Genomic DNA, 26450 nt, shown 5'->3' on the forward strand with positions numbered 1-26450 from the left:
TTTTGAATCCTGGACAGTACCTGTGTGTGTGTTATTAGTGTGGGGGGTGTTAGAGGAGAGGTAGTACCTTTGGTGGAGGACACACCATGCTCCTTCGGTGGTAGTTCGTTCTCAGCGAGCCAGCCAGCAAGAAATCATACGGAGTAAGTGAAGTTAACTCTTTATTAGAAGAAAAAAGGCCTGCTTGCTCCCTTCATCAGAGCAAGGAGTTAGACGTGCTCTTGCGAGTGGGTCAAGTCTGAGGCCTTCTTCTGACATTAGAGCTGCTGAGGGATAAAAATAATTACGCTCTCCGCAGTCCCAAACATGGTTAGAAGCCTACAGCTTGCTTTAGTTCTGCTAAACACTTGCTGGGTGTGAACAGAGAGCCAAAACAAACCTCTGTCTTACCTTTCTGGCTCTGAGCTGGAGGAAGATGATGCAGGTGCAGAGACAGGGAAAGATATCACACCCTTGCATCTTTGTCCTTCATCTTACTCCATCTTTCAGTGGTGCAGCAGGCTCTTTGTAGCAAGGGCATGTTCTGGTGAGCACAAATTTTGAATTGGCTACCCAGGTTACACTAGCTTGTAGAAAAATCAGCAATGCTTCTGTTCACTGATTCCTGGAACTTTCTTGAAATGTAGGCTTCAGCTGCAAACATTACTGGAGCAGCGTGTGGGAATGAAACGCACAACACTTGTTCAGTGCAAGAATTAACCTCAAGAGATGATCCCAGAGTTGGATTATTTTCTACGACATGTCATGGGTGTTTAGAGTAAGATGCATCACCAAACCTCTTAAATCCGACATTATTTTTGCATTCAGGTACCTCAAAGCGACTTTCATAATAAAGCAAACTGAGACTGCGAACACACTACATTGTTAAAGCAGACAATTCCCCCTCACGACAAAAGAATGTTGGGAACTATGGTCTGTTAAGGGTTTGGGGAACTTGAAGGTGGGAAATGTAATTTAAATTTATGTTGCATATGCAACCAGGTTGCACAAATGCCACACATTTAAAGCACATTCCCCTCAAAGTACCCTGGGCACTTTAGTTTAAAGGTGCTTGGAACTGTAGCCCAGTGAGGGGTACACTACGATTTCCAGGGTTCTTTGGGGGGAAAGATGCATGCTTTAAACGTATGATGTGTATGCAGCCAACCGGGGAACTTAAGTTTAAGGGTGCTGGGAAATGTAGCTCCACGATGAACAAGCTTCAATTCCCAGGATCCTTTGGGGGAGGGAAGCATGTACTTTGAATGTGACTTAAGTGACTGGGAAGTCAAGGAGGAGGAACTAAAATGGGTTATGATACACTGGGCCCAACATATTGGACACAATATATATGGAGGAGTGAGAAAGGCTGTGGAAGGAGGACATAAGATTCACTGCATGCTATAATCTTAGAGAAAATGTGATGAACATGATGGAACCTAAAGCTGTTAAGAAGCTTAATATGGAGTCTAAATGGCCGAGATACTGGGAAATTCTGGAACATGAAGGGGACAGACTGAAATTGCAGAGTTTTGAGAAACTAAAAGGGAAAGTGAGAGACTGGCTTCACTGTTATCAAATAATGGAGCTTTTTAAGATGGACAGGAAAATTGGCTTCCAGGTGGAAAAATCGAAATTGGAGAGTGAGTTGTTAGAATCCAGTACTAAAAATTTGTCAAAAATGTATAACTTGCTGCTGAAATGGAATACACAGGATGAAATGGTTAAATCAGCAATGATTAAGTGGGCTCAGGACATTGGTCATAATATCATGTTTGCTGACTGGGAAAAGTTGTGGACCACCGGGATGAAATTTACGGCATGTAATGCCTTAAGAGAAAATGTTATGAAAATGATTTACAGGTGGTACACGACCCCAGTCAAGCTTGCAAAAATTTATCATTTGCTGGACAATAAGTGTTGGAAATGTAAAGAAAATGAAGGCACTTTTTTCACCTTTGGTGGACATGCCCAAAGATTAAGGCTTTCTGGGAAATGATATATAATGAACTGAACTGAAAAAGGTATTTAAATATACCTTCCCGAAGAAACCAGAGGCCTTTCTCTTGGGTATTGTCGACCAGGGGGTGTTAAATAAGGATAAAACTTTTTTATGTATGCTACAACAGCAGCAAGAATACTCATCGCAAAGTACTGGAAGACACAAGATCTACCCACCTTGGCAGATGAAGGTGATTGACTACATGGGTTTGGCAGAAATGACGAGCAGAATCCAAAACCAGGGAAGAGAAACAGCGGAAGAAGATTGGAAAAAATTTAAGGACTATTTAAAGAAGTATTGCAAAATTAATGAGTGTTAAAATGGTGTTGGATTAGAAAATAAGCAGTTACTAGTGGTAACGGATAAGCTAAGGAGAATAAGTAAGATTAAATTCAAGTTAAAAGAAGGGAAGGATTTGCTGAATAATTGATTAGAAATTGGAATACAGAAAGGGGAAGTATGAGGAAGTCGGGGAAGTAAATTATAAGAAAATAAGATTTTGAAATTGTACCTGTTTTTTGTTTGTTGTGTTTATTGTATTGTCTTGTTTTGTTTTTGTTGTTATAAAAATTATGGAAACTCTAATAAAAAATTTATAAAAAAAAGAAAATGTGATGAAGATGTTATACAGGTGGTAGCTAACCCCGGCCAAATTGGCCAAGATGTACAAAAACAGTTCAGATGTTTCTTGGGGAGGCAAAAGGGGGGTTGGTACCTTTATACACATGTGGTGGGAATGCAAGAGGATAAAAGAATTCTGGGATATAATTTCTAAGAAGAAGAAGAAGATGAAGAAGAGTTTGGATTTGATATCCCGCTTTGTCACTACCCTAGGGAGTCTCAAAGCAGCTAACATTCTCCTTTCCCTTCCTCCCCACAACAAACACTCTGTGAGGTGAGTGGGGCTGAGAGACTTCAGAGAAGTGTGACTAGCCCAAGGTCACCCAGCAGCTGCATGTGGAGGAGCAGAGACGCGAACCCGGTTCCCCAGATTACCGCTCCTAATCACTACACCACACTGGCTCTTTACTCTTTACTCTAAAGTTTAAAAGATCTTCAAACTCTCATTTCCAAAAAAACCCCTGAATCCTTCCTGTTAGGTGTTATGTCCATGGAAATTAATAAAAACCACAGACCACTTTTTATGTATGAAACCACAGCAGCCAGGATTTTAGTAGCAAGGAATTGGAAAGGTGATGTTATAACAGTGGCGTAGCGTGGGTTGTCAGCACCCGGGGCAAGGCAAGTAATTTGCGCCCCCTAACCCGTGGATTTGCGCCCCCTAACCCGTGGATTTGCGCCCCCTAACCCTAACCCCCATATGTTGCGTCCGGTGCGGCCGGCCCCCCCTGCACCCCCCACGCTATGCCACTGTGTTATAAGTTCTATAACAGTGATATCATCCCCACAAAAACGGGCTGGCAAGCAAAAATGATAGAAGATCTACAGCTTGCCAGAACAACAGGGAGAATAAGAGGAAATTCCATACCAAAAGTTAATCAAGATCGGATAACATTTAAGGAAGATCTTAAAAAGGAGTGGCAACGTTAATCTCCTGACAGACCTAGAATGAATCTTGGAATATGGAGAATGTACATAGTAAAAGTTTATGGATATTAAACGAGAAGGCTAAATAAGAAGAAAGAAATGTGTTTTGCCAGACCAAGTGTAAATAGCACAATGAGAAGAATCGGAAGTTAGCTACCTGCGCCTTCCTCGCCTTCTCTTCCTTCGCTCGATCTCCTCAGACGCGTCCCTTCTTCGCCCGGCGAGCGGAGGCGCCACCTCATTGGCCAGCATCGAGCGAGCGTCACCCGTCCTCCCGCCTCCCTCTCCCAGAAGCCAGCTTCCCATTGGTCCAGCCGTGTCCCCCTCCCTTTCCGTCAAACTTAAGAGTCCCGCCGCCAAATTCGCGGCAGCGGCAGCAACAGCTGATCGCTGGCGTCCCCGTGCACGCGCTTCTTCCCTCCGCGTGGAAGTTTGGCCCCTTTGGGGGCCGCGAATGCCGCCGGCCGCTTTGGCTTGCTAGTTTCGCTTCCGCAGCACAGCGCTTGAGCCATGGCCGAGAAGTTGCAGCCGCGCGCTTTGCGGCTCTCGCCTCCCGGCTTGGGCTTAGTCGAGGGGCGCGGGGAGCGAGGGGCCGTCAGGATGTTGGGGGACATGGATGAAGAAGACGAGGCCTTCCAGCTTCCGACGGGAGGGTGAGAATGCGGCGCCTCTCTGCGGGGGGGGGGGGGAGATGCGGGGTGTGCGGGTGTCTTTGGGTCGGCGTGAGGCGGCGGGGCTGTGTGAGGGGACCATAGTTGTGTGTGGGGCTGGGGCTGCATGTGGGGTTGGGGCAGCATGTGGGACTAGAGCTGTATGTGGGGCTGGGGCAGCATGTGGGACTAGAGCTGTATGTGGGGCTGGGGTGGGTGTGGGGCTGGGACTGTGTGTGCTTCTGGGGCTGTATGTGGGGCTGGGGCAGCATGTGGGGTTGGGGCAGCATGTGGGGTTGGGGCAGCATGTGGGACCATAGCTGTGTGGGGGGCTGGGGCAGCATGTGCGGCTGGGGCAGCATGTGGGACCATAGCTGTGTGGGGGGCTGGGGCAGCATGTGGGGCTGGGGCAGCATGTGGGGCTGGGGTGGGTGGGTGCAGGCTTGCGAAGGGTGATTCCGAGCACATGCAGAGGGGTTTGTCTGCAAATACGTGCTGTTAGGCGCTGAGAGAGAGGCGAAGTTCAGCTGAGCTAGGCGTCTTTGAGCCAGCAAGGTTCCTTCTCTCTTTATCTCTCTTTTTCCTTCTTTCTGTCTCTCTGCCTCACAGCGTTGCTTGTGAGGATGAAATGGGCGGGGTTTCGGCCAGCTAAGGATGAAATGGGAGGCGCTGGGTTGCATCCGACTAAGCTATGCGTTGGTTTCGCCCGCCCATTTCAGTGGACCAACTCTGAGCTGAAACAGAAGTGCCTTGTGTTTTCACTGTTTCTTACATGCTTAGCTCTGGAGCATGCAGTGGCTAAAAAGTTCGCCTCTCATGATGATTGGGTGCGGGAGGCAGGGACCCTGCTGCAGAAATAGTAACCTCCGCAACCCCAGACCTCTACACCACTGGTGATGGGAGTGCACTTGCTCTACAATCCAGAGGGCCAAACATACCCCACACCTTTTGTAGAGTGAGGGAATACATTATGTTTTAGTAGTGGTTTGGGACTAGGAAGTTCAGCCCAAGGGTAATGAGGAAAGGAGCATTTTTCTTAAAAAGCAAGACTTACTGGGGAGTAGACTCCATTGAATTCAACTGAACTTCCCCATGAATGTACATAGGGTTGATTTGCATACAAATGCCTGTTGCCTGTGCTGTGGTGAAATATTTTCCCATTTCCTGATTCTAGCTTTCTGTTTCCACTTCTTCTGTGCTGATGTTACACTGAGAGAGAGTCACAAAGTGAGCTTCATCTCCAAGTGGGGGTCTGCACCTGATCTCCCAGGTCACAATTTGGCATTCTAATTCCTGCCCTAAAGTGGGTGCCAGTAACAGGACTGAATGGAGGTGTTTTGTGGTCTTAGATTCCTTCTACAAAAGGAACCCTAAGAAAGATTTCTAGTGCCCTTTACACTGTGACATTTTAGGTGTTCAAAATAAGGGCACTGCACTGTTGTTTTTGGCAACACTGGCAGTGAGCAAAGGTCAGAGTGACATATAGCCACCTGAATAAAGTGACCACTGAACCCTAACTGCCCCATGAGAGGACGACTCATCTGGAGGGTAACGTAGGTCTGCACCTTGGTCAGCTAGAATTCACTCTTCCTAACACTTGTAGCTGATTAATTTGCTTCAGGAACTGGTGTGATAATTAGTAAGCAAGAGAAAAAGGCATCACTTGGAAAGTCCCCAATTCAGTACGTACATTATTTAAGTGAATCTGCTATCTTTCAGGCTTTGGTCACTTCTTCCTATAGGATTGGGAATACTATTCTTGGCCTTAACATACTACCGTTCCCAGGATTCTTTGTAGGAGAAGCCATGAGGGCATAAAGAGGTATAATAGTGCTTCCAATGTATAGTGCAGATGAGGTCCCTGTCTGGGACCCTGGAGAGCTGTTGCTATAGGTGAAATTGAACTAGATGGAACAAGGACGTGACTCAATGTAAGGCCACTTCTTATGTTCCTAGGAAGAAGACATCCAACCACACACACACACACACACACACACACACAGGAATGGCCTTAAAGCTGGGCTGGGGTGCTTGGGCAAGTTGAGGGGTTTTTAAAAAAAATCTTTTTCCCCCCCTCAAATTATTATGGAACCACAGAGACAAGTAAACTAACAAAAATTCAATGCTTTATACAACTAAAGGCAGGGTATACAAAACCTAAACATACTAAATTGTCTTCCACCTCACATTTCTCTGCCAAAGCAATGAGAATCCTCTGCAAGGGCATCAGCTTGACTTGAGGGATGTCTGTCAGTCTCCTTGGGAAACTAAATCAGGGCAGCGCCTCTTGCAGCTCAACTTAGCTTGTTTTTCCTACTGCAAAAGACATTTCCCCAAGCTGCAGCTTCCCCCCGCCCCAAGGCTGAAGGTAAAGTCCTTTGATTAGCTGAGTTGATTCTTTTGGAATGCTTTGGGAACAAAATGAAGTGTCTGCTTTGCATGCAGAAGGTCCTAAGTTCAATCCCTGGTATCTCCAAGTAGGGCTGGAAATGCCCCCTGTTTTAAACCCAGGAAAGCCACAGCCAGTCAGTAGACAGTACTGAGCTAGATAGACAAAGGGTCTCGTTTGATAGAAGACAGCTTCTTACATTCCTGATCTTTTTCCTTTCAGGCATGACATTTTCCTTGGGTGTTCACCTCTCATGTGTTATGGTGGTTGGTGGGGAGAAGGCTCTGCCTTGTTTCCATAACTACCTCCTCCTAAATCTGTGCCTCCAAAGGAGAGATTGCCCCACAGTAGAACATTCTTCCAGAGCAAGGGGGCTAGAGCTCTTATCTAGGAATTATTATGGGCATTGCCATGTCAGAGGGCCACAAGGAGGGCATAAGGCAGAGATGAGGAACCTATGGCTGGACTCCAGCTTCCGAACACATGCAGAGGGCTTTGTCTGCAAATACGTGCTGTTAGGCGCTGAGAGAGAGGCGAAGTTCAGCTGAGCTAGGCGTCTTTGAGCCAGCTGGTGAGGATGAAATGGGCGGGGTTTCGTCCAGCTAAGGATGAAATGGGAGGCGCTGGGTTGCATCCGACTAAGCTATGCGTTGGTTTCGCCCGCCCATTTCAGTGGACCAACTCTGAGCTGAAACCGAAGTGCCTTGTGTTTTCACTGTTTCTTACATGCTTAGCTTTGGAGCATGCAGTGGCTAAAAAGTTCGCCTCTCATGATGATTGGGTGCGGGCGGCAGGGACCACTTCTTCTGTGCTAATGTTACACTAAGAGAGAGTCACAAAGTGAGCTTCATCTCCAAGTGGGGGTCTGCACCCTGATCTCCCAGGTCACAAGTTGGCATTCTAACTCCTGCCCTAAAGTGGGTGCCAGTAACAGGACTGAATGGAGGTGTTTTGTGGTCTTTGATTCCTTCTACAAAAGGAACCCTAAGAAAGATTTCTAGTGCCCTTTACACTGTGACATTTTAGGTGTTCAAAATAAGGGCACTGCACTGCTGCTTTTGGCAACGCTGGCAGTGAGCAAAGGTCAGAGTGACATATAGCCAGTGGGAGTTGTAGTTCAGAAATTTATGGAGAACTGCAGATGCCTCCACCCAAATATTCAAAATATAGTCCGGCCCCCCACAAGGTTTGGGGGACAATGGACTGCCCCCCTGCTTAAAAAGTTTGCTGACCCCTGATCTATGTCTTCCCAGAATGTCACTCCCCAGAAGGAGAAGCCAAGCTCACAATCTCTGTTCCGCTCGCTTCTTTTGGGAGCCCCTCAAACATGCATGTTGCCACTTGTGGTTTTTCTCTAGCTGTTTGGAGTGCTGTCAGGCATTTAAAATGGGCACTTCACCCCTTGGATATTTTTGCTTGCTGTTCAGTATAGCATGGAGTTTGGGTCTAAGGCTGGAGATTTAATGTTTGAAGATACTTGACCTTGGTATGTGTGTGTGTTGTTTGTTTGTTTGTTTGTTTGTTTTAATCTGCAAGTTTCTAGCTCTCAGGAGTGCGGGGAAGTGGGCTAGGGTGTGTTGTAACTGGTAAGTTTCTGCTTCCAGAACAACCCTGAGATGAGATACTTCTGAATGTCTGTAGGGAAAATCACTTGTGTTCAGCCAGGTTTATTCCCTCTCCCCACCTTCCTGGCAGTGAATCTCCGCATGTGGGGAAAGATAAACCGCAAGGGCAGGGCTTGTATCTTTGCAGTACAATAGTACCTCGGGTTACATACGCTTCAGGTTACAGACTCCACTAACCCAGAAATAGTACCTCAGATTGAGAACAGAAATTGTGCTCCGGTGGCGTGTCAGCAGCAGGAGGCCCCATTAGCTAAAATGGTGCTTCAGGTTAAGAACAGTTTCAGGTTAAGAACAGTTTCAGTTTCAGAATGGACCTCTTCAACAAATTAAGTACTTAACCCGAGGTACCACTGTAATGGATACCTTTTAAATTTTTGTTTTGTTTACAATGTCTTCCGGACATCTGTTCCAAAACCAAAACATTCCAAAACCAAGGCGTACTTTCCTATAGAAAGTAATGCAAAATGGATTAATCCATTCCAGACAATTAAAAACAACCCCCAAAATAGCAATTTAGCATGAAAATGACTATCTAATTAGACTATTGATCCATAAAATGAAAGCAATAGACCAGGCTGCTATCTGCTACCCAGTATTAAAAACTGGCAGTGATTTACCCATTGCCATTGGAGGGATGAGTGCACGGGGTGTGTGATGGGGGAGTTCCAGTGGCGGGGGGGGGGGGATGGAAAGGAAGGCAAAAGTCATCTCTCTGAGGAGCCAGTTGGCTTCTCTTCCTCCCCCCATGCTAGCCTTTCTGGATCCATCCCCCCACCCACCCAACCCGCCACTCTTACTACAGTGGTGGCACCAGCATCCTGTCACGGCAGTCACTTCTGGGTGTGGATCAGTGGCAACGAAAGCGGAGAAGGCGAAGTCGCTACATCATTAACGACACCCTTCTCTGCCTCCAGATTTCACTGCTGGCACCAACTGAGGGAAGGCCGTGCCGAGCAGACAGGGGGTGTCGCTGCCACCCTCTGGGTCCCTCTGCCACCGCTGTCCTTGCAGCATCAGCCACCCCCTCCTCCGCTTTTGGGTGTCGCCAGTGGCTGATGCGGCTGGCGCTGAATAAGGGAAGCCCAGGTCAGGCAGCAAGCAAGCAGGCAATGGAATTGTGGCACTCAAAACAAAAGTGCAACCCCCCCCCCAACGAAGTACGTCCAGATGCCAAAAAAAGTTTGAAAACCGGAACACTCATTTCCGGGTTTGAAGCATTCGGGTTCCAAGTAGTTTGTGAACTAAGCTGTTCAAAAACCAAGGTACCACTGAACTAGGTTCTATAAAAGCTTGGGTGCAATAATTGGGCAACGGCCTTTTCAGTTTTAGAGACTTTGTAGTTTAGACAAAAAGCAAGTAAGAGATAATATGATAGAAGTTTATCAAATTAGGCATGGCATGGAGAAAGTGGATAGGGAACAGTTTCTCTCCCTCTTGTGAACATCTGATGAAGCTGAATGTTGGAAGACCTTCAGGAAAAGCAAAAGAAAGTACTTTCTCACACCATGCACAGTTAAACTACAGAACTCTCGCGCAGGAGGCAGGAATGTCCACCAATCTGGGTGACTTTAAAAGAGGATTAGAAAAATTCAGGGAGGAGAAATCTAGCGATGGTGGCTATGCTCACCAAGTTGGCGGCGGCAGAGCTTCTGAACAACTGTTGCTGGAGACCACAGGAGGGGAGCAGCCTCTTGTGCTTGGGTTCTGTTGGCTACTGTAAGAACAGAATGCTGGACTCGCTGGGCCTTTGGCCAGATCCTGCAGGCTTTTCTTTTGTTCTTAAGAGAGGTTATAGAAACTAATAGGAAAAGGAAGGGACTGTCTCCAACTAAGTTCTGCTTAGAGAAGACCCACAATGTGTCTACTCCTTTAGTTGTGCGCATTAATTTCTTACAACAGCTCTTCCAGGCTGGTTACCCCAAGAGAGACTGGGCAAAGCTCCCTTCGGCAAGCATTATGACCTAGTGGGGTGGCCAACATCCTAATCCCTGACAGGATTATAGTTTTTGAATCCATTACCCTCTGGTCTTTGGGGAAGGCTGCAACAAAATCGCCAACCTGCAGTGAAACATGAGCATCTTTGTGCTTGCAGATACATGTCTTGTTCTGTTCCCATCTACTTGCCTCTCTCTGTGAATGAAGTGAATGGTTACTTTTCTCTCTGCCCAGGACCAGGCTGGCCTCTCTCTTTGGACAGGATCAGACAACTACAGAATCTGGAAATGTGCTCTTCCAATACATGTCACCCAAGCAGCCTAAAAAACGTCAACCAGCTACCGGTAAGTAAACTGTTCACAATGCCTAGGAACATAAGATGAGCTCTTGTGGACCATCTAGTCCAACCTTTGGTTCTGAAGCCCCACAGAATCAACTGGGTTGGTCAACTCCCGAGGAGCGCTGGGGAGAGACCCCTGACCTGGGGCCCCAGAAAGGTGCTGGTGGTCTGTATTCACCACACTGGGGTAGATGGACCCGGTGGTTTGACGCCATACAAGGCAACTTCCTGTTCTTATATCATTTTGTGAGAAGGGCACTATATGAAGTATGGGGGAGAAGTAAAAAATCAGTAGTGACCAAAACACCATGGTGGCTGTCACCGATGGAATCTATGACAGTTCATAGGAAAAATATGAACAGTGATTGGTTAACATACAAGGATTTAGTAGAGGAAATAAGTAGCAACCCGAAAATAAAGGACCTAAGAGAACTGAAACAGAAGGGAATAACCTGGCTGGAATATTATCAACTAAAAGCCGCCAAACTATTTTTGAATTGGGAAAGAAAGGAGGAGGATATCAAAGAAATTACAGTAAAATGGGAGAGGGACCTGGGACATATGATCAAACCCAGTATTTGGAATGAAGAATGGACTAAAAAATCATGGCTTGCTTCCTTATAAGGGAAAATCTTATGAAAATGTACTATAGATGGTACTTGACCCCCGTAAAACTAGCAAAAGTAAATAAATCATATAATAACAAGTGCAGAAGATGTAAAGAACAGTTAGGAATATACTACCATATGTGGTGGTCCTGTATAGAGATATAAAGGTTTTGGAATATGATTTATGAAGAGATAAAGAGATTGATAAAAACTACATTTAGCAAGAATCCGGAAGAATTTTTATTAGGAATGGTCTCAGATAATATTCCCAAAACCAAAACCAGGTTATTTATGTATGCAATGTCAGCAGCAAGGGTTATAGTGGCAAAACACTGGAAAGATAAAAATACACCCACTAAAGAGGAATGGGGAGTTAAATTGTGTGAGTACTTGGAGCTCGTGAAGCTGACAGATGCAATAAGAGATAAACCTAAAAAGATGGTGAAAGAAGAATGGAAATGTTTAAATAATTATCTTTTTCTTTTTTTTAAATAAATTTTTATTAATTTTTTCCACCATAATAACACAAGCCACAAAGCAGAATAATACACAAAAATAGAAAAGGAAAAAGAGAAGAAGAGAAAAAAGGGGGGAAAGGGAGGGAACAATAAACAAATAAACAATAATAACAAACTTAATTCTTCACAAATCCAACTTTTTAAACATCTTGATTGACTTCCTCAAATCCCTCCCTTCTGAGTTTCCTTGTAATTTAAAAGTAAGAGTTTTCCAATATCATTATTAAACTAAAACAATTTCCAATTATAGTCATCTTATTCACTTTTCTTGACATTCTGAATCCCATTTATTTAATTATAACTTAATTTGTCCTAGGCCTATTTGTTTCTTTCAAGTAATTTCTAATTTTTTATATTACAATATTTGTTCAAATAGTCCTTGAATTTCCTCCAGTCCTCTTGAAACTCCTCTTCTTTCTGGTCGCGGATTCTTCAGCTAGCTCCGAAAAGTCCATCATCTTCATCTGCCAATCTTCCACTATTAGTACTTCTTGTATTTTCCAGTTTTTAGCAAGTCATATTCGAGCGGCCGTTGTGGCATGCAAAAATAATTTAACATTTTTCTTGGGCAATTCTAAACCTGTTATTCCAAGGAGAAAGGCCTCTGGTTTCTTAATAAATGTATATTTCAACATTTTTTCCAGTTCATTATAAATCTTCTCCCAGAAGTCTTTCACCTTGGGACAAGTCCACCACATATGGAAAAAAGTACCTTCTTTTTCTTTACATTTCCAACAAAGATTATCACTTTTGTGATAAATCTTTGCTAATTTTACAGGGGTCAAGTACCACCTATACATCATCTTCATAATGTTTTCCTTTAACATCATACATGCAGTGAACCTAACCCCTTTCCTCCATAGCCTCTCCCAGTCCTCCGTCATTATATTATGTCCTACATCCCTTGCCCAATCAATCATGACCGATTTAACTTGTTCATCCTTTGTATGCCACCCCAACAACAAACTGTACATTTTAGACATATTCTTATCATTAGTGTCTAACAACTTCGTTTCCAATTTGGTTTTTTCTGTTGCAAAACCATTTCTCTTATCCATCTTATATAATTTGTTAATTTGATAATAATGCAACCAATTCACTTTATCTTTAATTTGTTCAAATGGTTTTAATTTAAAACCTTCCTGATTTTCTAACAACAAATCTGAATACCTCAACCATTTGTTTTCCATATTTAACTTTTTTTGGGGCCTGTGCTTCCATTGGTGAAATCCATTTTGGTGTTTTTCTTACTAAGAGATCTTTGTATCTAGTCCATACATTGTATAATGCCTTTCTAATTACATGATTCTTAAAACCCCTGTGGGCCTTTACCTTGTCATACCATAGATATGCATGCCATCCAAATCGATTATCCAGTCCCTCCAAGTCTAACACATCATCATTCTCTAATTGAATCCAATCCTTGATCCAGCAGAATGCAGCAGCTTCAAAATATATCTTCAAATCTGGCAGGGAAAAGCCCCCTCTTTCTTTTATATCTGTAAGTAATTTATATTTAATTCTAGGTTTTTCCCCCTGCCAGATAAATTTAGACAATACGTTCTGCCATTCTTTAAAACATTTGACATTATCAATGATTGGTAAAACTTGAAATAAGAACATCTTCGGCAATACATTCATCTTAACCACCGATATTCGGCCCATCAATGAGAGTTTTAAATTTGACCATACCTCAAGATCTCTCTTAATTTCATTCCATAATTTTTCATAGTTATCTTTGTAAAGATTCAAATTCTTTACTGAAATTCACACTTAAATATTTAACTTTTTTCACCAAAACAAGGCCTGTCCTTTCAAAAAGGTTTTTTCTTTCCTCATTATCTAAGTTTTTTTCTAAAACTTTGGTTTTGCTCTTGTTTAATTTAAATCCTGCTACCTGCCCAATCTCTTGAATCAGCTCCAGTGCTTTCACTACACTGGTTTCTGAATCTTGTAATGTTAAAACCAAATCATCAGCAAAGGCTTTTAATTTATATTGCTGGAATCCTACTACAATGCCTTTAACCACCTCCTCTTTCTTCAACATGTTTAACAAAACCTCCAGAACAGAAATAAATAGCAGAGGGAAAAGCGGGCATCCTTGCCTGGTTCCTTTCTCAATTCTGATTTCCTCTGAGACATTATTAACTATGATTTTTGCTTTTTGTTCAAAATAGATCGCATTAATACCATTAAAAAATTCCTGGCCAACCTCAATTCTTTCTAGATTTTTCATCATAAATAACCAAGAAACATTATCAAAAGCCTTTTCAGCATCAATAAACATTAACATTGCTTTACAATTTCTTTTCGCTTCCAACCTTTCTATTATATCAATTAAATTTCTAATGTTATCTTTCCTATGTCTCCCAGGCAGAAATCCTGTCTGGTTCTTATGTATATAATTTGATAGAACCTTTTTTAATCTATTGGCCAAAATGTTTGCGAAGATTTTATCCACATTAAGTAATGAGATTGGTCTATAATTTTTTACATGAGATCTATCTTGATCTGTTTTTGGAATCAGAGTAATAAATGCATCTTTCCAGGTTTCGGGAGCTTTGTCCCCTCTTAAAATCTTAGTACACACATCTGCCAACGGTTGAATTAGCCAATCTTTCAATATTTTATAATATTTTGCAGAAAGACCATCCGGTCCCGGGGCTTTGCCTGACTGCATCTTATTTATTGCCATCTCAACCTCCTGTCTTGTAATCATGCCATTTAGTAGGAACCTTTTATCCTCGGGAATTTTCTGCATTTCATTTGCCACAAGAAATTGCTCAATTTTATCCTTATCTTCTTTACCTTTTTTATACAGCTGTTTAAAGTATTTCTGAAAACATTTTCTTATATCGCCAGGGTTTTCCATAGATTTTCCTTCAGATACAATGTTTGTAATAGTACTTTGCTTCTGTCTCTTTTTTAATTGCCAAGCCAACAATTTCCCACATTTATTTGCAGATTCAAAATTTCTCTGTTTCATCATTTTAATTTTCCATTCTATTTCCTGGTTAATAATTTGAGAAAATTGAATCTGCAATGCTTTAATTTCTTTTGGAATCTGTTGACTCTTTGGCATTAATCTTAAACTTTTCTCTTTGTCTTTTATTTGAGACAGAATTTTCTCTTTTTTCTCATTCTGTATCTTTTTCCTTATCGAGTTCTGTTGTATGAGGAAACCTCTCATTACTGCCTTACTTGCATCCCAAATGACTCTTGTTTCAACCTCTGTGTTCATATTTAGTTCAAAATAGTCTTTTAGAGTCTTTTGGGCCTTACTAATTATCTGTTCATTCCTCAACAACTCATCATACATCCTCCATCTAAAGGAACCCTGCAGGTATAATTTCATCTCCAAAACCACTGCATTATGATCTGAGCAAGTCTTAGGGCAAATTTCTGTTTTAGGAACCTTAGGAACCAAATCTCTGGATACCCATATATAGTTGATTCGCAAGAAAGATTGATTTGAATTTGAGAAAAAAGTGAAATCTATCTCCATTGGATTTCGTAGCCTCTGTATGTCCGACAAATCGTATTTATCAGTCATATCAAAGAAAATCTTTGGTAATCTGCCGGAACTTGGATTTTTCTGTCCCTGTGTTTTATCCATTCATGTTGATGCTACTCCATTCAGATCTCCCATTAAAATCAATTTGTAATCCATACAATCCATGTTTTAAGTCCAGATTCTTAAAGAATTCCACTTTGCCATCATTTGGTGCATAAATTCCCAGCAAAAGAAATTTATCGCCTTGTGCAGTAATGTCAACTGCAATGTACCTCCCTTCCTCATCTTTAAACAACAATTTGGGATTCCATTTTTCTTTAACATAAAAAACCACACCTTTTTTCACTTTGTCGGATGAAATAAATTCCTGCCCAAGTTTCTTATCTTGGAGAATTTTCTTATGAAGTCTTATAACATGTGTTTCTTGTAAACAAATTATATCCAAATTCTGTCTTGCCAGTACGTGATAAACTTGGTTCCTCTTAAAACATGAATTTAGACCATTCACATTCCAGGAGTAGATTTTCAAAGACATCTGGAGAGCCAGTGTGGTGTAGTGGTTAAGAGCGGTAGTCACGTAATCTGGGTAACCGGGTTCGCGTCTCCGCTCCTCCACATGCAGCTGCTGGGTGACCTTGGGCCAGTCACACTTCTTTGAAGTCTCTCAGCCCCACGCACCTCACAGAGTGTTTGTTGTGGGGAAGGAAGGGAAAGGAGATTGTTAGCCGCTTTGAGACTCCTGAAGGGGAGTGAAAGGCGGGATATCAAATCCAAACTCTTCTTCTTCTTCTTCTTCTATTAGGGGCCCACTGCCCCTGCCCCTGATGAAGGAGAACTTTCCAGTCCAAGCTCTTTTGCGTTTTTCGCCAAGAATCTTTCTTTCTCTCCGACAGTTGTTATTCTTTGTTTCCTTCCTTGAAATTTAAAAGATAGTCCTTCCGGGAACTCCCACCTGAAGAAAATGTTCTTTCTTCTTAGGGCACTGGCCAAATCCGTATAATTATTTCTCAGGGCCAAAAAATATGTCGGAATATCTTTAAACAAAATTATTCCCTTCTCATCTATCTTTAGACTTTATTTATAATGGTGGCCTAAAATAATGTCTCTCTGCTCCTTAGTTTTAAAAATCACCATACAGTCATGTGTGATCTTAGTGTCTTTTTTAGGTCCAAATCTGTAGGCCTTGTCTATCCAGGAATTTAGATCTTCCAACATGGAAGATGGTGAAAGAAGAATGGGAATGTTTAAATAATTATCTAGGGGATAAGGGTACATCAATAAAGACCTGGTTATGTTTAGAATGATACCACATAGGGAAATGTTCCCTGATACCAAGATGAGGGATTCTATGGAATGCAGATAGAGAGAACTGATAAGAATAATGATCTGTTGTGATCTTGACGGAAGCGTACAATGGACGAGCCTTCTTGTGTTTTGGCTCATTTCCCCCCTCTTTCCCCCCCACTTTTTTCTTTTCCCTCCTCCTCCTCCTTTCCTCTTTTTTCTTCTACCCCATAATGGCTTATATTCTATGCCATCTACTTTGATATTTTTGGTAGTTGTTTAGCTTTTTCCATTATTGTTATTAATAATTTTTCTTTTGTAATTTTGGTTGTTTATATTTATCTGTATTTGTTTAAAGCAAAATAAAAGTGTTAAAAGAAAAAAAAAGTCAATTTCCCGTTTTCCATTAATCTGAGCAACTGGCTCAGACAAGGGAGCTAACTTGGCCTGATGTTTCCAAGCAATGTTCTGTTTGCAACAGAGCACTTACCCTTCTCATGTGCTGCTCCAGCTGCAGGTCTGTCTACCCAGAAGGATCCTCCTGCAGCTGCTGCTGCTGCACCCACTGATGCTCCTGTGCCCACAGCAGCAGTGCAGTCAGTCTTCTTCGCTACAGTTGTTCATGCATATTTGTTGTGAGTACTACAGCAGAGGGGATGAGCTGCAGTGTGTTCTTGCTACCCAGGTCCTGTGCTCACATCTTTTGCAATCATCTCTCCATCTTGCCTGGCTTGTTTGGAAAGAGGTGCAGCTGAATAGTAATAATAATAATTTATTTTTTATACCCCAGCTACTCTGGGCAGCTTCCAACCAAATATTAAAAACAGTACAGCATCAGACATTAAAAAATTCCCTAAACAGGACCACCTTCAGTTGTCTTTTAAAAGTAAAATAGTTGCTCATTGCCTTATTGCCTTGACATCTGCTGGGAGGGCGTTCCACAGGGCAGGTGCCACTACGGAGAAGGCCCTCTGCCTGGTTGCCTGTAACCTCACTTCTCACAGCGAGGGAACCACCAGAAGGGCCTCGGGGCTGGACCTCAGTGTCTGGGCTGCACGATGGAGGTGGAGCAACAATGGGGGGGTGTCAATTGGGGCGAATGGGGCACCGCCTCCCCAACCTCAGCCTGCCCCCACCTGCCTGTTGTTGTTTTTTTACTTCCAGCCAATCAGGCTGTGGATATCATTGACTCTGGCTCAATGTGCTGGCTCAATTGCCTTATGCCATACCAGTGAAAGCAGGTCCAGTAGGACACCACCCCCTCATTCTGCCCTCAGCTGGCTCCCACCTGCCTGCCTTGTTACGTCCAACCGATCCAGAGGGCAGGACTTCCTGTCAGCTTCCTCTTCCCCCTCAGTCTCCATGCTGCCATGGTAGAACACAGCAGGGAGGAGGATGGGAACAGCCCTAGACTTAGCTGGCCCTTCTTGTCGTTGGCTCTGGTGCCACCTAGAGTTGGGCTCCCTGCATTCACCCCAATGAGGCACCAGCCAACACTGAACTGAACTGAGGGTAGAGACCTCCTGGGATGGGGAGCTTGTGGGCTGATAAAATGTTGCTGGGCTGCTACTGCCCACCCCCCACATCGCCCCTCACCGTTGGCCAGATGGTCTGGGCTGATGGGAGTCACACAACCCCTGGGAAGTCTTTGTAAAAAGCTGCTTAATATAACCCATGGGGTTGGCATGGTGGCAACAACTGTGGGAAGCTAAGAGGTGTTCTCTTCTCATTCCAGTACCAATGGGAAATATGTGAAACATGGCAAGTATGGAGCAGCTGTAGTGGGCAGCAATGCAACCAAGGAGGTAAGAGGAGGAGGAGGTGTGGTGTCTTGAAGTAGCCTGGCTTTCTGCCAACCTGCTGTCCTCCAGATGTTTGGGACTACAGCTGCTGTTGGTCCTAAACATCTGGAGGATACCGGGTTGATGTAGGTTGGGCTAAGGAAATGCTTCCCTTTGTCTGAATCCTGGTTTCCTGATGGTGTCTTACTCTGGAAAAAGCAAAGGTGCTGTTTTGGCTCTAGTCTCTTTCTGCCCAATCAGCTCACAAGGGTTATAGCTCCCATTTTTTTTATTCTGACCTCACTTCTCTACAAAAAGTATTCGCAGCAGGGAAGGGGCTGTCGCACAGCAACACAGCATCCACTTTGCAGACAGAAGCTCCCAAATCCAATTGCTAGCTCCTCTGGGTAGGGCTGGGGACACTGCTGCCGGTCAGAGTAGGCAGTCCTGAGCTAGAGAGACCAGTGGTTTGATTCAGTCCAAGGCAGCTCCCTGTGCTCTTATTTAACAAGAACCATGTGGACTAGCATCTTGACAAAAGAAGGGCCTAGGGGGTATTGTGTGTGGAGTGGATAGAGGGAGGTGAGACAGTAACTTTGTCGTGGCTTGAAAAATCAATAAACGTTCCCACCACAGTCAAAAAAGGAAGGGGGTTTCAGCAGCTTATGTTGCAAAAGGGATTCAGTTTTTCCAGCCTCTGTCCTTTTCAGCCCAGTCAGCTAGCTCTTCAGTGGTTTGTTCTGCCCCACTTTGCTGTGAAAGGATTCACAGGTGTTTTACAAGCAACGGATAAAATATGTCAGGAAACATATGCATTTATTCCAGGAAGACTCTGGTATGATTGCCTTGTCCCACTCCCCTGTTGCAGGTGAGGGTGGTGGGGACAGGATAAAACACTGGGCTGTCATTCCCGTTTAGCTGATTGGGCGGAAAAGGACAGATCTCACCCCTTGGTTTCTCCAGGTGTAGGGAGCCTTTGGTCCTCCAGATGTCCCTGAACGACAGCTCCCATCACCCCTCTCCACTGGGCATGTGGCAAGAGCCAATGGGTGTTGTAGCTCAGCACCAAAGGCTCCCCACGCCTGCTCCATTGTAACGAAGTCACTCCACATGTAACTAAGCCAGGCACCTGCAGCCAAAGCAATTCCTACGATGAACACCTCTGATGTATTTATATGTTAATATGTCATTTAGCTGTTGGGGTGCTGTGGAAATGCTACCTGGTATAAGAAGAGCTCCAGGTGCTTTTGAAAAGAGCCAGCCCCGTAGTTTTTGATTCCTCACTTTTGCTCTTGTTTTCTTCTGTCTTTCTATCTCTTGTGGAATCCAGTACAAAGTGCTTCTTTATATCAGCCAGCTGCAGCAGATTGCGACCGCCAGCATCCATGCCTGTTTTGTATTCACGGTAAGCTTTGACATTAAGACCTTCAAGGACCATGGCATGGGCTGAAGCTAAGCAGAATTCTGTGGTCAATTAATTTCAGTGGGTCTGCTTTGAGTAGGGCTAATGCTTGTTGCAACGCATTAGATTTGAGTAGTGTTAGATCCAAGGGGCCCCTCTATGGTTAAAACGCTTACCTAGAGGTAACAAAGTAAAGTAGATGACATTCTGCCCTCTGTCCTACTGTAGCTTACATCCCTTGGGGTAGCCCTCCACCCCGAAGTCCTATAGCATTTTTCCATTTCTAAACATGACACACTACAGACGTTGATGGGTGTGTGTGTGTGTGTGTGTGTGCGCGCGCGCGCTCAGAGTAGACTCACTGAAATTAATGCACCAAATTCGTCATGTCCATCAATTTTCATGGGTCTGCTCTGAGTAGGGCTAACATTGGGACACAACCCAAAGTCTTTAGCAATACCCATCAGGAAGAAAGTTGTTTTGAGCAGAGGCTGTCTGCTGCTCAGAATTCCACTTTCTCCTTTCTCTTTCCGCAGGTGCAGCCCAACAACTACTGCACATTTTATGATGATCAGAGGCAGAATTGGTCCATCATGTTTGAATCAGAAATGGCGGCTGTGGACTTCAGCAAACAGGTGCCAGAGGCGTGCATTGCATTGTGGGGTGGGGGGTGACTGTCCTGCAGACACTGAATCAGTGTTCGCAAGAGCTCAGCTCTCTTGCATCAGTCACCAGAAGCTTTCTCTGCCAACTACAGTGGTGCCCCGCAAGACGAATGCCTCGCAAGACGAAAAACCCGCTAGAGGATAGGGGTTTCCATTTTTCGATGCGCTTTGCAAGACGAATTTCCCTATGGACTTGCTTCGCAATACGAAAACGTCTTGCGAGTCTTGCGATTTTTTTCACTCCCCCCTTTTTCTAAGCCGCTAATAGCCTTTTAGCCACTAAGGCGCTAAGCCTTTAATAGCCGCTAAACCGCTAATAGCGCTAATCCGCTAATAGGGTTGCTTCGCAAGACAAAAAAACCGCTAGCCGAAGAGACTCGCGGAACGGATTATTTTCGTCTTGCGAGGCACCACTGTACTAAGAAGTATCCAGGGAGAGCAAGGAATGGTGGTGTAGCCAGTTGGGGCTTTTTCAGGCCCCTGGGGTCTTCAGCCAGTGCTGCACTGGGCCAGATTGCATAGGTGCAGATGACAATGCAGGCTAATGACACAAAGGGCCTTGGTTCTTCCTTCTTGCAGCTGTGCATTGCCAAGTATAACAGCAGCCGTTCTCCTGACTCTGTGCTGTGCCAGGATCTTGTTCTCGGAAACGGCCAAGGTGTGGCGACTGGAGATGTCCTGGAGATCAGTTTTACAGGCTGGCTGTTCCAGAACGGTAGTCTTGGGCAGGTGAGGCTGGCAGAGGGGGTGGCTGGGGATGATGGGGGTTGAAGTCTATAGCAGCACTGCATGGTCACAGCTTTCCCACTCCTGGTTTATAGTTTGCATACATCCTTTTTGTCCCACAAAACCATCCTTTTGCCTTGCCATAACATTGCAAGGAAATGAAACAGGAGAGGGACTTCCTGAGGCTCACCCAGCTTGCTTCACAGCTCAATGTGCATTTCAACCTGACCTTTGCTCACTGAGGCTTGTTTCTATAGAAAAAAGGCTTTTTCATGGGGTTTGCATTGGTTGCTCTCCAGAGGTGAGGCCTTGCCCAGCCTTGCCTCCCTTTCTCAACTGGAGATACCAGGGAGGGAACCCAGGACCTTCTTCCTGGGAAGCACATGCTGTTAGGTCCTAAGCTACACCTGTCTCCAAGGTGTAGATCCTATTTCTCAACCTCATTTTACCCAATCTGCAATATGGGAGGCACCGCTAGGCAGGGGATTCAATATAGAAAGCTGCCTTGCACTGCATCAGGCCCCTGGTCTAGGTTGGCATCGCCCACATTGACTGGCAGTAGCTCTCCAGGCTTCCAAGCAAAAGCCTTTCCCTGACCTTCCTTGGAGATGCCAGGTTTGAACCTGGAACCTTCTGCCTGCAAAACAGGTGCTGTGTCCCTGAGCTGTGCCCCGTCCTTCGATACTCATTGCTGTTGGCTCAGCAGTGGGAGTAGCAAAACATGAACCTATTACCTTCCGCATTAAAAGTAATTTCACCCCATTGAACTTCCACTTTTGGAACAGGTTTTTGACTCGAATGTAAATAAAGAGAAGCTGCTCCGTCTGAAGCTAGGCTCTGGCAAAGTCATCAAGGTAAGATAGCGCTATCTTCCCACCACAGTGCAAGGATTCTTTCTTCCACTTCCACATCTAAGCAGAGTTCAGCAGCCCGGGCTGTGTGGAAGGCTGAATAGCAGTGATGTTTTTTGAGCTCAGACCCTGATCAAATGGCTTCCTCAAGAACGGCAGGCAGGTAGCTGTCCCAGCTTGTCTACGCCTGCCATGATCTGCTGGAGTGGGAGGCCCAAACAGGGTTCCTCGATCCCTGCAAAATTCCTCATCCTGCCCTACTGGTCAGTCAGGCTTGGCCTTTCTTTACAGGAGGGGTGGGGGAACCTCAGGCCCAGGAGGGACTGAAACTGGCCCTCAGGATTCACCCCAGGCCATGCCCCTCGCCAAGCCTGCTCTGTGGCCTGGACCAAAACAGTCCTGGACCTCCAGTGTTGCCTCTTGCTGTCCTGGATGAGAGACACGGGGGGAGTGTGAGTGGGTGTCTAAGGTAGCCTATTGTACAAAAAGAAAAATTACATTTGTTGCCCCTCCCGCTTTCCCCTCTTGCCTCACCCACTCCTGGCATGCGCCTCCCCACCAAGAAGGTTTCCCCGGAGGGAATGTTTTTCATCCCTGCTTTAAACTACAGTACTGTCCTCAAGAGTGCAAGAGAACTGTCAGTATTCCTGTGCCCTGCTCTCGACCAGCCTTTACCAACCTGACAAACATACACACAGATCCTGTGGACTCCAACTCCCATCATCCCCAGCCAGCGCCTGCTGATTGGAGTTGGAGTCCAAGGTATCTGGACGACGTCAGGTTGGCGAAGGCTGTGTGGTTCTGGTATTTAGCGAAGGCGGTCACCTAAACTTGTTTTTTGCTTGGTTCTCCATTTCTGGAACTTGAAGGCCTGGGAAGATGGAATGATTGGCATGAAGAGAGGAGGCAGGCGGTTCCTCCTCGTCCCGCCAGCATTGGCTTACGGGCCTTTGGCAGAAGCTGAACGCATTCCTCCGGACTCAACTCTGGCCTTTGAGGTGCAAGTCAAACGGGTGAGTGTGTCTTCCTCCCAACGTGTTAGCAACCAAGAGAACCTCAGAAGGTTGTTGGGTGGTCGGTCTACCGCCTGGATAAAGTTCTACAAGTGGAGGCAGTGGTTGCCTTGACCAGACTCCGTGATGCCCCTCTTTTGCTCCCTTAGGTGAGGTTTGCAAAGGATGCTGGCTCCGCTGGACAAAGCCTGGGCCCAAGGGACTACCTCACACCTTCACCAGCACCACAATCAGAAAGCCCCGCTACATACCCAGCATGGCTGACTCCTCCTACTCCCGCTCCAAAGCCAGGGTGAGAAATAAATTGAGGGTGCCCTTAGCTTTTAATCCTTCCATTCTCCCAGTTGTCCCATCCTAACTCTGCATAACCTCAGCTGCATAACTCAGACCCCATCTGCACTGTACCACCTTGGGATCTACGGATGAAGTCTGGTATACAAATTCAATAAATCACAATAAATCATACGTTCCAAATAGCGCCATGCCATTTTCAACAGCTGTGGCTTCCTCCAAAGAATCCTGAGGGCCACCTTGTCTCATTGACAACCTGGCAGGGGCCACATTCCAGGGCTGGGCTGGGGCTCCAGTGGACAGAGCAACAGATGCTGCTCCTGCCTTCTGTGCAGCCAGAAAATACACCATGTGGGGCTTCTTTCTGCACACACCTCTCCCTGTCCAGGGAAGCAAGGTGCACTGTCACAGTTCAAGGACACATTCCCCCCAGGCTCAAGCTCCCTTGGGGAGGTAATGAGGTGGGGTAGGTGGGGGCTGGGCCAAGGCAGAGTCCCAAAGGCCACTTGAGTATCCTACCCCTTAATAGACTCTTCCCTACTATGCTCAGGTTTGTTAACTCCCTTCCTTCCATACTGCAGGGAGCCAGCTGTGCGTGCCAAATCAAGCTCTATTAGCAAACAGCTAGCGGTAAGTCCCAATTGGAGCCAAATCTTCCTATTGATTGTATAGTTCCGGTTGAATGTGACCAAAGCAATGAGAATTAACTTGGTCCTCTCATAGAGAGTGGGATCCTTATTGGTGGGCATTTTTTGAGAAACCCAAAAGCTCCCACATAAAAAAGGTACCGTATTTTTCGGTCTATAAGACGCCCCCTGTTTTTTGGGACTTTAAGAAAATGGGGGGAAATGTATCAGTGTATAAGATCCCCCCTAATTTTTGACATTATTTTTAAGAGAAAAAGCCTAGTCTTATACACGGAAAAATACGGTATGTCACAGGAAATGCATATCATCAGTAACCACGAGTATTTAACATTTGATATTGTGCTTGCATAGACTTCTGAGATGGGTTTCTAAGTGGTTTTTTAAAAAAATAATGCAGTTTTAAAGTTCTTTCATTAATAGTTTTAGAGTGAAAAGGTAGCAAGGAAATGGTGTGTTCATGAGGAACCCCACCCCATTGGAAGGTTCTATAAATGTAAGCCCCCCCCCCCGTATGGGTGTGCATGTTTACAGCATCTTAGTTGATTATCTGTGTATTTCATTCCCGTTTCCTATCAGAGGGCATGCTGGCTGGGGGTTGATGGGAGTTGTAGTCCGTTATACCTATAGGGCCCCAGGTTGGTGAAGGTTGCTGTGCCCTTTTCTATAATTTTATTAAGTTTTCTATTTTACATTTCAAAATAAACATTTTACAAACTGTAAAATATCCAGTCACTTCCCTTCTTCTCCTTCCATGGTTCTTTTTATATATTATACATTCCTGCATATTTTTGTAAACCATTCAAATCAGTTTTCCACTTTTACACCATCAAAAATTATTTACTCTGTTGAATTTATCTCAGTTCTGCCGTCATTTTCAGCTGGTTGATATGCCCTTAACTAAGGCCTAAGTACTGAGCATCTGACATGCATTGTCAGGCACACAAAGGAAGCCACAGGGCGGGGTGGGGGGTAAGAGAAGGACAAACCAGCTGCTTTCTCTTAGGGGATCTTGCTTGGGCTCTGGCCCCCTTGGCTTAATCCTGCCCAGGGGATGTGACAGACCTCACCACCATTTTGAAATCCCACTGGTAGGCTTTGAAAGGGTATGAGAGGTTGTTTTACTGGATGCATCCCATGATATGGGAAGAGGAATCTCTCTCTTTTTTTAAGAAACCATGAAGATATCTAATGCAGGAAGATTGGAAATCTAAATGCAATTTAAGCTGTTGTATGAGCTTGTAAACCACTTTTATTTTCCCTGAAGGAGGGGAGGCCCTTCTTTTTTTTTACTTAATTACAAACCCACCTGGTTCTCCAGGGTTTCAGACAGGGGGAATTCCCTGCCTACCGGGTATCAAACCTGGGGCCCTTTGCATGAAACTGAGGGTCTTGCCCTCCCTAGATCCAGTAGTCACCCCAAACTGGTTTTGGGTCTGAATCTTAATTTGAGGGAAAGCCTTGTAAGGATCATCAGTCATTTTATTTGTATGTCGCCTTTCCCAAGTTAAAACAATGCTCAAAGCGGCTTACAACGTATTAAAAAAAAACCATAACTACAAATGTTCTGGCATGCCTCTCTCTCGTTAATGTGGGATTTGAAGCCTCCAGGGTCCCTTTCCACTTCCCAGGAGGGTTAATTGTGCACTTTCTTCTTCAGGAGCTGCATGCCATTCAAGAATTTTCAACCCTCTGTCTGAACGACTACTGTCCAATGGCCCCTCCTCAGTGGGCAATGCAAGGTAAAAAGTGTGTTCCCTTGTTGTGCCTTGGTGATGGTCACCAACTTGGGTGGCTTCAAAAGAGGGTTAGGCAAGTTCATGGAGGAGAGGGCTGTCAGTGGCTGGAAACCGCAGGAGGGGAGAGGGCTCTTGGCCTCAGGTGCTGTTTGCAGGCTTCCCATGGGGGCACCAGCATCTTAAAAAGCAGAGACATCACCTTACCAACAAAGGTCCGTATAGTTAAAGCCATGGTTTTCCCAGTAGTGATGTATGGAAGTGATAGCGGAACCATCAAGAAGATTGATCGCCGAAGAATTGATGCTTTTGAATTATGGTGCTGGAGGAGACTCTTGAGAGTCCCATGGACTGCAAGAAGATCAAACGTATCCATTCTTAAGGAAACCAGCCCTGAGTGCTCACTGGAAGGACAGATTGTGAAGTTGAGGCTCCAGTACTTTGGCCACCTCATGAGAAGAGAAGACTCCCTGGAAAAGACCCTGATGTTGGGAAAGATGGAGGGCACAAGGAGAAGGGGACGACAGAGGACGAGATGGTTGGACAGTGTTCTCGAAGCTGCAAACATGAGCCTGACCAAACTGCGGGAGGCAGTGGAAGACAGGAGTGCCTGGCGTGCTCTGGTCCATGGGGTCACAAAGAGTCGGACATGACTAAACGACTAAACAACAACAACATGGGGGCACCTGGTTGGCCACTGTGAGAAGAGGGTGCCGGACTAGATGGGCCACTGGCCTGATCTGGCAGGGTTCTTCTTGAGGGCAGTGGCTCTACTCAGTAGAATTTAGTTGGACACAACCCAGAAGCCAGCATGATGATTGTGCATGGAAAGCAGAGGAAATCTGGATGTGTGGGGATGGGGGAGCAGTGTCCTTCATTTGCTGTAGATCAGCTTGAGCAGAGTCTGCATCGGTCACTGGCATTGTGTTTACATGCTTGAATTGATCTG

The 26450-nt window shown here is 44.9% G+C and overlaps 1 protein-coding gene across 1 annotated transcript in view; it reads left to right on the forward strand.

Moving 5' to 3' along the window:
• LOC310698429 (FK506-binding protein 15-like) overlaps positions 1 to 26450 on the forward strand; it is a 268796-nt gene that overhangs the window by 83162 nt on the left and 159184 nt on the right. Inside the window, exons 5-13 of the mRNA XM_083485533.1 lie at positions 16904 to 17027; positions 18128 to 18197; positions 19504 to 19578; positions 20112 to 20210; positions 20820 to 20969; positions 21752 to 21820; positions 22687 to 22830; positions 22980 to 23122; positions 23703 to 23751. Coding sequence (XP_083341659.1) covers positions 16904 to 17027; positions 18128 to 18197; positions 19504 to 19578; positions 20112 to 20210; positions 20820 to 20969; positions 21752 to 21820; positions 22687 to 22830; positions 22980 to 23122; positions 23703 to 23751 — 923 coding nt within the window. The remainder of the gene's footprint in view (positions 1 to 16903; positions 17028 to 18127; positions 18198 to 19503; positions 19579 to 20111; positions 20211 to 20819; positions 20970 to 21751; positions 21821 to 22686; positions 22831 to 22979; positions 23123 to 23702; positions 23752 to 26450) is intronic.

The sequence above is a fragment of the Podarcis liolepis genome (genome assembly GCF_965112155.1).
Source record: "Podarcis liolepis genome assembly, chromosome: Z".
Taxonomy (NCBI): Eukaryota; Metazoa; Chordata; class Lepidosauria; order Squamata; family Lacertidae; genus Podarcis; species Podarcis liolepis.